We start from the raw sequence: 12,074 nt of genomic DNA, 5'->3' as shown, positions 1-12,074 counted from the left end.
TAGCAAAGGAGAGTTCATTATTAAATAAAAACATGCTAAATTTCAATCATTAAATGTGGCAACAATATTTTTTAACGTATTTGTATTAAATAAACAAAAGCAGAACACAAATACAGCTAAATTAGAATTGTCACTATGCAGAACAAGTGCAGTCTGATTTGATTCAACCAAATAAAAATCCATTACAAAGTTCACTACATCCTTTGCAACATATGGGTCTAACTAGACTTTCCGATCTCTGGATCTCCATACTCTGGAGGTAACCCTCGGAAGTCTTGATGCACTGACTATGTGGGAATTTCCCAGAAAGTTTGGACTTCCAATGGGCAATTCCACATCTGGAATCCTCTGAAACTCTGGAGTTAGAGTCAGAGACTTCGGTTGGTTCCAGCTTACTTACCAGAATGGTTACTCAGGAAAAGTTAGAAGGATTAAAAGCAGTTCTAACTCCTAGATGATTACTACTTGGCTTCCCCTGATGATCCTACACAATGAAGGAGGACTCCCAGAACAGGTGCAAGCTGCATTTCGGAGGTCTAAGCAAGATATGCAGAGTTCCAGTGTAAGATAATTGGAGTGGAGTGACAATCTGACAGTGATTACCACTCCTTGGAAGATTCGGCACATGGTATCATATTTAAAGCATTCAGTGTGTACACCTCATCCTTCATTCGGGACATGGTTGCAATGTAACAAAAGGTAGCCTATAGTGGCTTTTATACATAGAATTGGTTTTGCATGGAGAATCCAATTTTCTAAATGAACAATGGCAAAATCCCCTCCCACAGTTACTTTTCATTGTATTTTGAATCTGATATTGTAATCCACAATTAAGCAGCTTGCTAGAAAATGTTGTTAACCTTCCTCAATCTAACTGATTATCTATTAGTTTCTGATTTGATATGACAGCAACTGGATGTGAAGTTAAGCGCAATAGAGAAACCATGCAAACTAATCATATTTCAAAATAATTTTGGACATAGTACTTTCAAGAAATTACGCTTTTAAACAAAATGACTTGACTTCATTATTTTCTCAAACATAAAGTGAGGTTATGGGTCCTGCAGTTGAGAGGACAAAATGATCTTGATTTGCTGCTTCAGGTTGGTACACTTTTATAGTTTTCCGTACAGAGAATTGGTCAGGGGGTAGACAAGAACAGAGAAAAATACATTCTACAAATTCCGACATTAAAATAGAATCCATTAGCATTTTATATGTATGATATACAATCTACAGCTTCCTTAAGTTCATAAAGAGTATAATAATGTACATTCAAGCAGCAAAAACAATCGTAGCATCATGTGCAGATCTTGTTTGTAAGCACATTTATTAATTGAGTGTAACTGTTGAACAGGCAGTGCTTACTCCAGAGCTAGTCAGCGACTGTGAAGTTGGTGGTGCACTCTTGTCATTTGTATCAGTTTTGCCCTTAACTAACTCCTCCGTGTTTCTTTCTGGCTTCAGCAAGATAATATAACACTTGGGAACAAAAAGACAAGCAAGCATGCCAAAACTGGATGCCAGAATGGCAAACATTTCAACAGCTACCATATATTTCCCCCGAGTGCTTAAGTAAGCTGGGATAAAAGAAATCCAAACAATAAAAAAAACAAGTAGGGCAAAGGTCATGAACTTAGCCTCATTGAAGTTATCGGGTAACTTCCGAGCAATGAAAGCAAAAATAAAGCAAACAGCAGCCAGTAATGCGTCGAATCCTAACACGCAACACAGAAATACTACAGAGCCTTCGTTGCATTCCATAATTATTTTGATATTTTGAGACTGTGTATTCTTGACAGGATAAGGAGGGAGAATTAGTAACCAAGCTGTACACAGACAAGCATGGCATGAGACAACAATCAATGCAATCATCCTTTGTTGAAAAGGGCCTAAACATTTCTTTTCTGTGCCTTCTGCTGATTTTGCTTTTGCTGCTTTGGCTTTGAGCATCAGATTAACAGCCTTTGACAACATACATGAGAGGCAGGTAGCAAAGCTAATAGCAAGAAGAACCTGCCGTGTCATACAGGACCATGCTACTGGCAAGCCAACAAAGACAATAGTGCTGAGAAAGCATATTACCAGTGAAAATAACAGCACAAAGCTCAGTCCACGATCATTAGCTTTGACAAGGGCAGTATCTTTTCGAACCACGTAAGCTATAGAAATGGCTGTAGCAATGCAGGCACCAAATATCGATAGTGCTATCAATGTTATTCCCAAGGCATCATCATACCCAAGATATTCAATCACTTTATGTATACATTCATCTCTGTTTTCATTGGACCAGTAATCTTCAGGGCACTGAATGCATTCCCTTGAATCTGTTAAACGAACATCAAATATTGTTATGCAGTTGACATTTACATATGTACTATTCATTTTCATGTTCAGTCCTGCTAATTCCACTTAAACAGCTCAAATAGCATTTGGTAAATATACCCAATCAACCGATCACTGATGGGCAGTGCTGCTTTTCTCTCAACTTTTAGTCCAAGAGAATGAGCAACTCTTGTGGTGCAGTGAGTGATGTTGTCCTGCCTCTGAGCCAGAAGCTTCAGGTTCGAGCACCCGCCCAGGACATAAAGAAGATATATTTGGAACGCAGCTGAACAGGTTGATTGTCAACCTGAAAATCCTTTTCATACATATCAATGGTAGGTGGTAGAAGTGGAAAAGATTCCTGGTCAGCTATATGATAGAAAAATTGTTGGAGCCTCTACCATCATTATCCAGAAGCTCCAAATTATGCCACACATGTTAAATTGCAACTTAGCCTACCTGAATGAATTTTAACACACCATCACCAAATGAGAAATAACTACTTACTTACTTAACCTCCGGCACAGGTAACTTTAGTACAAGTCAAATGAATATCAAATTATTTTATTTTATTTTCAAAAGGTCTCATTTTTCACTCATAGAACAGAATTAATGCACTCCTTCTAGGCCGGTTTGTTGGCAGCGGCCATTTAATTAGACAGGTGAGTGCAGATCCCTCTACCTTCTGATCCCTCTACCTTCTGATCCCTCTACCACTGCCTCCGCCACATCTGTGGGGAGAAGGCCCGTGGAAAGTCTTCCTGCCCTACTGCTAATTGAAGTCCTTAAGTGGGCAATTGTCTATTTAAGGATTTTATCTCTCATCCACTGGTATTCATCCAAAAATCATCGCTAGATTCTATGAGATCAATTAACTCACTTCTTCCAAAATAGTATAGATGGTATTTGATGGAGGCAACAGGGTTGCTTGCAGGGTATTCCTCAGCCCTCATTCAAAGGCACAGTGCCTGGTCAAGGGACCTGGCATTGGGAAGGGGAGGCCTGTTGAGTGCCAACCCATTGCCCTTGCTGCTGCCTACCCTGCAACCACATGCCATCATTCACGTGCCTAGATCCATTGGTAATCTTAGACCTCAGGTGTGTTTCGTCCCAGTGGTACCAACTCCCTAGTGCTGCTGAGCAAAGAAGATTTGTCGGTCCTTGATCATGGGAAATGCCTGCCATTGCCCAGTTAAGTGCCTAATTGGCACTTAATTCAGGGGCCTTCCTGGAAAGAGGTGACCTGGGGTTCTACCCCTGTTGCCTCCATCAAATACCACCCATACTATGTGTCATTTTTGGGAAAAATGAGTGAATTGACCTTCCAGAACTGTGTGGTGATTTCTGATGTCACAATGAAGAATTGGGGTCCACACACCAATAAATTTCAATCACTTGACTGAATATTCCTTTGCTTGTACCTATCGTCTAGATGTAGGCAAGTCAAGTTTACAAATTAATTTTAGCCTAATCTAATGTTAAGCCTTTCACAGGCCTTTCCAAATAAGAAGTGTAGTTGGCTTATCATTCAGAAAGTCGTGGCATGAATCAATTCCAGCCTCCCGGACTACCTGGATCCACTACAGTTTGCCTACCGCCACAACAGGTCCACAGCAGATGCCATCTCCCTGGCCCTGCACTCAACCCTGGAACACCTAGATAGCAAAGACACCTATGTCAGATTCCTATTTATTGACAACAGCTCAGCCTTCTACACTATTATTCCTACAAAACTCACCTCCAAACTCCATGGCCTGGGCCTCGGCTCCTCCCTCTGCGATTGGATCCTGAACTTCCTAACTCATAGACCACAATCAGTAAGGATAGACAACAACACCTCCTCCATGATCATCCTCAACACCGGTGCCCCACAAGGCTGTGTTCTCAGTCCCCTACTATACTCCTTATACACCTATGACTGTGTAGCAAAATTTCCCTCCAAATCAATTTTCAAGTTTGCTGACGGCACCATCATAGTGAGACAGATCTCAAACAATGATGAGACAGAGTACAGGAATGAGATAGAGAATCTGGTGAACTGGTGCAGCGACAATAATCTCTCCCTCAATGTCAACAAAACAAAGGAGATTGTCACCGACTTCAGGAAGCATAGAGGAGAACATGCCCCTGTCTACATCAACGGGGACAAAGTAGAAAGGGTCGAGAGCTTCAAGTTTTTAGGTGTCCAGATCACCAACAATCTGTCCTGGTCTCCCCATGCCGACACTATAGTTATGAAAACCCACCAATGCCTCTACTTTCTCAGAAGACTAAGGAAATTTGGCATGTCAGCTACGACTCTCACCAACTTTTACAGATGCACCATGGAAAGCATTCTTTCTGGTTGTATCACAGCTTGGTATAGTTCCTGCTCTGCCCAAGACTGCAAGGAACTACAAAAGGTCGTGAATGTAGCCCAATCCATCATGCAAACCAGTCTCCCATCCATTGACTCTGTCTACACTTCCTGCTGCCTCGGCAAAGCAGCCAGCATAATTAAGGACCCCACGCACCCCGGACATTCTCTCTTCCACCTTCTTCCATCGGAAAAAAGATACAAAAGTCTGAGGTCATGTACCAACTGACTCAAGAACAGCTTCTCCCCTGCTGCCATCAGACTTTTGAATGGACCTACCTTGCATTAAGTTGATCTTTCTCTACACCCTAGCTATGACTGTAACACTACATTCTGCACTTTTTCGTTTCCTTCTCTATGAACAATGTGCTTTGTCTGTATAGCGCGCAAGAAACAATACTTTTCACTTAAATGTACTTTTACATGTGACAATAATAAATCAAATCAAATTCTAGAAATTCAGTATATTTTACCGTATGAAATTGTATGTTTTGTACAACTGTCATCCCTTACCATTTGCTTTCTTTTTTTTAAGCTATTACCTTCAAATTTTATCATTCAAATGTCTGCCACTACTATCAATCTTCTTTTTTATTTACCACTGATAAGCTATGCCAACAGATGAAAGAATGTTATGATGAGACTGTCACAAGCTGGTGAAGCAGTCTGTTAGTTATCTGGCACAGTGTATCATGCGGGGCAATATGTAGGTTCATGCCAGCAATTTCATCCACTTCAATTTCTTGAATTTTGATGAGCAAAGATGTCAAGTGGAGATCAAACAGCTTCTTCATGGGAGGGGAAGAAAACTGGACCATGTACAACTGTACCTTCCCAAAAGCATGTGCTGAGTGATTACAGTATGTTATTATTTGGTTATGAAGCAGGTATTAGCAATTACCTAACAGGCAGAAGATTTAGCTCAACCATCACCTAACCCCTGTCCCCCAGAAAGGAACTATTCAGTATGGAGAGAGCTAAAAGAGCAGAAACATTACTAAAATATGGAGAATACAAAACAGCATAAGAAATGAGAGTTATGACAGTCATTTAAATATCTGGTACTACAGAACTATGGATTCTGTTTCTGCGTATCACAAGATTTTCAATACAATGTAATGTAATTCAAATTGAATTGATCCGTTATTCAACTGAATCAGCTAATGGGCATGGGCAAATTATATTTAAGAGCAGCTATTCCATTGTGTATTCATTGCACGCATATCTTTCCATGTTCATCCTTGGGTATACAAACATATCTTACTCAAATGCATAATTTGAACATTTTTTTTCATGCCTTCATTGGATTCTCCCCTACTAAGAAGATAGTACGGTATCTATTTGCATGTGAACTCGAGGGGTATTCATAATCAGTAGCCTTACCTGCATATTAGGAATTTAGATGCATAATCCTCACAATATCCATCCATTGGTTACAAAATTGTGAACTGAATGTCATATAACTACCACTAATGTTATTGCACTCATAGAAATCAATATATTTGTGTCTTCACATTTTAATTGCTCTTGCATTATCTTAAGTGTTATAATGTATCGTGCTAAATAAGCTGCATATACATAAAAAGTGAATATTTTACATAAATTTATAGAAACGTGAGTATAAAAATGTGGTAACTAACCTGTCTCATTAGTTATCTCACCATCAGCACATGGAATGCAGTCAAAGCAGCAAACTGGTTCGCCTTGGCGAATTCCTTTTCTGGTGCCAGGCTGACAGCTTTCACTACATACAGAAAATGGAGGCTGCCAAATAGAACATTGATATAAATTAAGTAGGATTTTCCAAACAGCAATTTACACAAAAAAGACCAAAACCAATATTTCTCTGGCCTAAAGGAAAATTACAAGTAAATTATCTCGAAAACATAACATAATAAAGCGCTTTACACCAATGTGGTACATAAGTTGTGAAAACGTACTGCAAGATGGTATCTTTTTGCATGTAACAAAATGTAAATTGGGGGACAGCAGCAATACTTTTCATTCCTATATAGTTTGTGCACTATTATAAATTCAAAAATGAAACTTTATGAATCATGATCATGTACAGAATAGAAAATATACAGCTAAGTATTTGCAAAGTGAAATCTGTTTATCATAATGTACATTATGATGGGCCCAGTGCTTATGGAAACTAGTCATTTTCCTCAATATTTACAAGGAATATTATGGGAGAAGCAGAGGCAGAGAGAAAGATAAATGATTTAGTTGCTGCGCCTTAAATAAAGTAAGGTAAAGTGACACAATGCCATTGAATTTTAACTGAACCCCTCCTGCCTTGAATGAGAAAGTTATGTTCAAATTGTTTCAAAGGATTTATCACACAAATCCCAATCGGCACTGATTTTAAAAAATGAAGTTCTTTTTAGGTCATTGAAGCAAGTCCTGGAATCAAGAGCATCTCATGAAAACATGTAACTTGAGATAATTTGATGTAATTAAGATCCTGATGCATCTTTAGCAGAAAAAAATAAGCTCTACTTAGTACGTGCTGGCTGAGTAAGACATGACACGATTGGAATGGCATGCTGACTGGAATCAATATTTGAAGAGATAGAGATCTGTGTGCTGTTATGACCTTTGGATTTTCACTGAATTTCTGGCCTTGGTGTTGATCGTTTTTGCATCACACACCCTGAATAAACAGTCACAGGTTATGATAGCTGCATTCCAGCTTCATGTTCTGGATAAAGGAAGAGATAGAGGGACAACTGCAGCCAACTCAAGAACCAGAAGGAGCAGCAGACTAGCCTGTTAGAAGATAACAAAGAAGGAAGCTCATTCATAGGGGGTCATATCCAATTCAAAGGGTTTATAGACCTAGAGCCATTTTCCTGGTTATCCCTAAGGTGTAGTGAATGGAGAGTCTGTTCTTCACCAACCAGGCTGCCACTGATCTGGTCATGTCTGGCCAACTTGACTGAATTTTTCAAAGAGGTTTCCGGGTTTGTAGACGAGGGCAATGCATTTGAAGTAGTTTTCTTGGACTTCAGCAAGGCTTTTGACAAGGTCCCACATGGGATACTAATAGTAAAGGGTCTAATAGTCCATGGGTTTCAAGGAAATTTGGCAAATTGGATCCAGAATTGGTGAGCGGCAGGAAACAGAGGCTGATGGTCGAGGGGTATTTTTCAGATTGGAAGACTGGATCCCCCCCGCAGGGATCAGTGTTGGGTCCTTGCTGCTTGTGGTTTATATAAATGGATTAGACTTGAATGTAGGAGGGTTGATCAGTAAGTTCATGGGTGATATGAAAATTGGTAGGGTGGTAAATCATGAGGAGCATAGCCTTAGATTAGAGGATGGTTAGAGTCTGGAATTCATTCCCTGAACGGATGGTGGAGACAGAGATTCATATAACATTTAAGAAGTATTTAGATGTGCACTTGCGATGCCAAGGCATACCAGGCTGTGGACTAAGTACTGAAAATTGGGATTAGAATAGTTGGGTGGTTTAGTCTTTGACTGGCACACACTTGATGGGCTGAAGGGTTTTTTTCTGTGCTGCAAACCTCTGTGACTCTGAGTTCCCCATCTGGGTTGTAACAATTGAAACAACTCATCCAACCTTTATAGTACTGACATTGCAGATTCAGGAGCTACGATGGAAAGATATTGCAGACCAAAGTGTCAAATGTGATAATGGTGCTTAATTTTAGTGTTGGCAAACCTCCAACTATTTAAGAGAAAGAGAATATCCCTCTTTGCCCTTATCTCCTGCAATAGAACCTCCACCAGGGAAGCATCAGAGAATCTTGGGGCTTCATCGGGAATCCATTTGTCAGTTTGAATGATTAAAAGAAGGGTCATCAACAAAGTGAAACCACCACTCCCCTTCTCCAGTCTGCACTCCTTCCCCACCAACCATCCGCATCCATCCCCTGTTCACACCCCTCCAAAATTCACACTCACACATATATAAAAGAGACTTGCTGGAAATTACATCTACAAAGTGGACAATCGTGTTAGATGTCTTCCAATAATTTTAAGGTGAGAGGGGAATAGGTTTAAGGTGAGAGGGGAGTGATACAAAAGTGTCCAGAGGGGCAATTTTTTTCACACAGAGGGTGGTGGGTGTCTGGAATGAGCTGCCAAAGGTAGTAGTAGAGGCGGGTACAATTTTGTCTTTTAAAAAGCATTTAGACAGTTACATGGGTAAGATGGGTATAGAGGGATGTGGGCCAAACATGGGCAATTGGGATTAGCTTAGTGGTAAAAAAAAGGCATGGACAAGTTGGGCCAAAGGGCCTGTTTCCATGCTGTAAACCTCTATGACTCTATGACTAAGTCAGATGTCTTCCAATCAAATGTTAACTTATGACAGTAGCCCATTTAAAAAAGGTTCCAAAAGAAATCCGGGAAATTATAGGCCAGTAGGTTTGACGTCGGTGGTGGGCAAGTTATTGGAAGGTGTGATAAGGGATAGGATCTACAAATATTTGGATAGACAGGGACTTATTAGGGAGAGTCAACATGGCTTTATGCGTGGTAGGTCATGTTTGACCAATCTATTAGAGTTTTTCGAGGAGGTTACCAGGAAAGTGGATGAAGGGAAGGCGGTGGATGTTGTCTACCTGGGTTTCAGCAAGGCCTTTGACAAGGTCCCTCATGGGAGGTTAGTTAGGAAGGTTCAGTCGCTAGGTATACATGGGGACGTAGTAAATTGGATTAGACACTGGCTCAATGGAAGAAGCCAGAGAGTGGTTGTGGAGGATTGCTTCTCTGAGTGGAGGCCTGTGACTAGTGATGTGCCGCAGGGATCGGTGTTGGGTCCATTGTTGTTTGTCATCTATATCAATGATCTGGATGATAATGTGGTAAATTGGATCAGCAAGTTTGCTGATCATACAAAGATTGGAGGTGTAGTGGACAGTGAGGAAGGTTTTCAAAGCTTGCAGAGGGATTTGGACCAACTAGAAAAATGGGCTGAAAAATGGCAAATGGAATTTAACGCAGACAAGTGTGAGATATTGCACTTTGGAAGGACAAACCAAAGAAGAACGTACAGGGTAAATGGTAGGACTCTGAAGAGTGCAGTTGAACAGAGGGATCCGGGAATACAGGAACAGAATTCCCTAAAAGTGACGTCACAGGTGGATAGGGTCGTAAAGAGTGCCTTTGGTACATTGGCCTTTATAAATCGGAGTATCGAGTATAAAAGTTAGAGTGTTATGGTAAGGTTATGTAAGACATTGGTGAGGCCGAATTTGGAGTATTGTGTACAGTTTTGGTCACCTAGTTACAGGAAGGATGTAAATAAGGTTGAAAGAGTGCAGAGAAGGTTCACAAGGATGTTGCCGGGACTTGAGAAGCTGAATTACAGAGAGAGATTGAATAGGTTGGGACTTTATTCCCTGGAGCGTAGAAGATTGAGGGGAGATTTGATAGAGGTGTATAAGATTTTGATGGGTATAGATAGAGTGAATGCAAGCAGGCTTTTTCCGCTGAGGCTAGGGGAGAAAACAACCAGAGGGCATGGGTTAAGGGTGAAAGGAGAAAAGTTTAAAGGGAATATTAGGGGGGGCTTCTTCACGCAGAGAGTGGTGGGAGTGTGAAATGAGCTGATAAAGTGGTAAATGCGGGGTCACTTTTAACATTTAAGAAAAACTTGGACGGGTTCATGGATGAGAGGGGTGTGGAGGGATATGGTCCAAGTGCAAGTCAGTGGGACTAGGCAGAAAATGGTTCGGCACAGACAAGAAGGGCCAAAAGGCCTGTTTCTGAGCTGTAATTTTCTATGGTTTCTATGGAAACCCATTCCAAGTTTCCAGGTTAACATTCAGCCCATTGTGTCACTTTTGACAATTAAACACACTGAATATTTGCCACTTCACTTCGAGCTATTACTTGATTCCATTAACTGCTATTCAGGTTCTAAAGATAATTAACAGTTACTATTAATCCTCATTTGACTTAAACTCTTTAACCACAAAGCAAGGATAAGAATTATGCTCCATTATATTATCTTCTGTTATAATTGAACCAGATGCTTCACTACTTACATACCGTAACCTGGTCATCATTCCAAATTATAGAGTCATTTTGGATGATCATCTCTTGTCCTGGGGGTGCGGTCCCGTTGTAACTACCGATTACCTTAAAAGAGATATACCCATCGGAAGTTCTCTGCCAGTTCATAATATCGTACATGGCATCGATATCTCCATTTACATCAAAATAGATTTCTTCCCCTAGAAGGCTCTTGAACCGAACATTTTTCAGGTAGTACATAAGCTGGAAAGAACAAAGGAAAGATTAATAATATAAAACAGCAATGCAGAGATTTAGCTTTGTTGGTTCAATTGATTAAATTAAACATCTACTTGTAAATTATACTGAATCAAATCTTGCTGGAAGAATAACAGCAAGTGAACGATACATGCCATGATTAATGCAGAAACTTGCAAACATTGAGGGGGTGGGTAATACCAATGAGTTGTAAATCTCCAAACTTGCTTGTCTACCACCTATAAAAAGAGGAGCTACAGATACAGGGGAACACCATCACCTGCAGGTTCTCTTCCAAGCTACACACTATTTGACTAGGAACCACATTGCTATTAGACCATAAGACTTAGGAGCAGAATTAGGTCACTCGGCCCATTGAGTCTGCTCCACCATTCAATCATGGCTGCTATTTTTCTCATTCCTATTTTCCTGCCTCTTCCCCATAACCCCTGATCCCCTTATTAATCAAGAATCTACCTTAATGACCTGGTCTCCACAGCCTTCTGCGGCAAAGAGTTCCACAGATTCACCACTCTCTGGCTGAAGAAATTCCTCCTCATCTCTGTTTTAAAGGGTCATCCCTTTAGCCTGAGGTTGTGTCCTCTGGTTCTAGTTTTTCCTACTAGTGGAAACATCCTCTCCATGTCCACTCTATCCAGGCCTTGCAGTGTCCTGTAAGTTTCAAGAAGATCCTCCCTCATCTTTCTAAACTCCAACGAGTACAGACGCAGAGTCCTCAGCCGTTCCTCATATGACAAGCTCTTCATTCCAGGGATCATTCTTGTGAACCTCCTCTCGACCCTTCCTTAGATATGGGGCCAACACATCCTTCTTTAGATATGGGGTCCAAAACTGTTCGCAATACTCCAAATGGGGTCTGACCTGGGCTTTATACAGCCTCAGAAGTACATCCCTGCTCTTGTATTCTAGCCCTCTTGACATGAATTGCATTTACTTTCCTAACTGCCAACTGAACCTGCACATTAACCTTCAGAAAATCTTGAACAATGACTCCCAAGTCCCTTTGTGTTTCTGATTTCCTAAGCATTTTCCCATTTAGAAAATAGTCTATGCCTCTATTCCTCCTTCCAAAGTGCAAAACCTCACACTTTTCCACATTGTATTCCATCTGCCATATTCTTTC

At 40.6% G+C, this 12,074-nt stretch overlaps 1 protein-coding gene across 1 annotated transcript in view; it reads right to left on the bottom strand.

The window, feature by feature from the left end:
* Window positions 1-1,332: 1,332 nt before the first annotated feature.
* The window catches only part of vmn2r1 (vomeronasal 2, receptor 1), a 29,035-nt gene continuing 18,293 nt past the window's right edge, over window positions 1,333-12,074 (bottom strand). Inside the window, exons 4-6 of the mRNA XM_078210100.1 lie at window positions 10,709-10,936; window positions 6,322-6,445; window positions 1,333-2,327 (exon numbers count right to left, since the gene is read on the bottom strand). Coding sequence (XP_078066226.1) covers window positions 1,333-2,327; window positions 6,322-6,445; window positions 10,709-10,936 — 1,347 coding nt within the window. The remainder of the gene's footprint in view (window positions 2,328-6,321; window positions 6,446-10,708; window positions 10,937-12,074) is intronic.

This window comes from Mustelus asterias, chromosome 3 (genome assembly GCF_964213995.1).
Source record: "Mustelus asterias chromosome 3, sMusAst1.hap1.1, whole genome shotgun sequence".
NCBI lineage: Eukaryota > Metazoa > Chordata > Chondrichthyes > Carcharhiniformes > Triakidae > Mustelus > Mustelus asterias.
The sequence above is the reverse complement of the archived record's forward strand: the minus strand, read 5'-3'. Positions and strand labels throughout refer to the sequence as shown.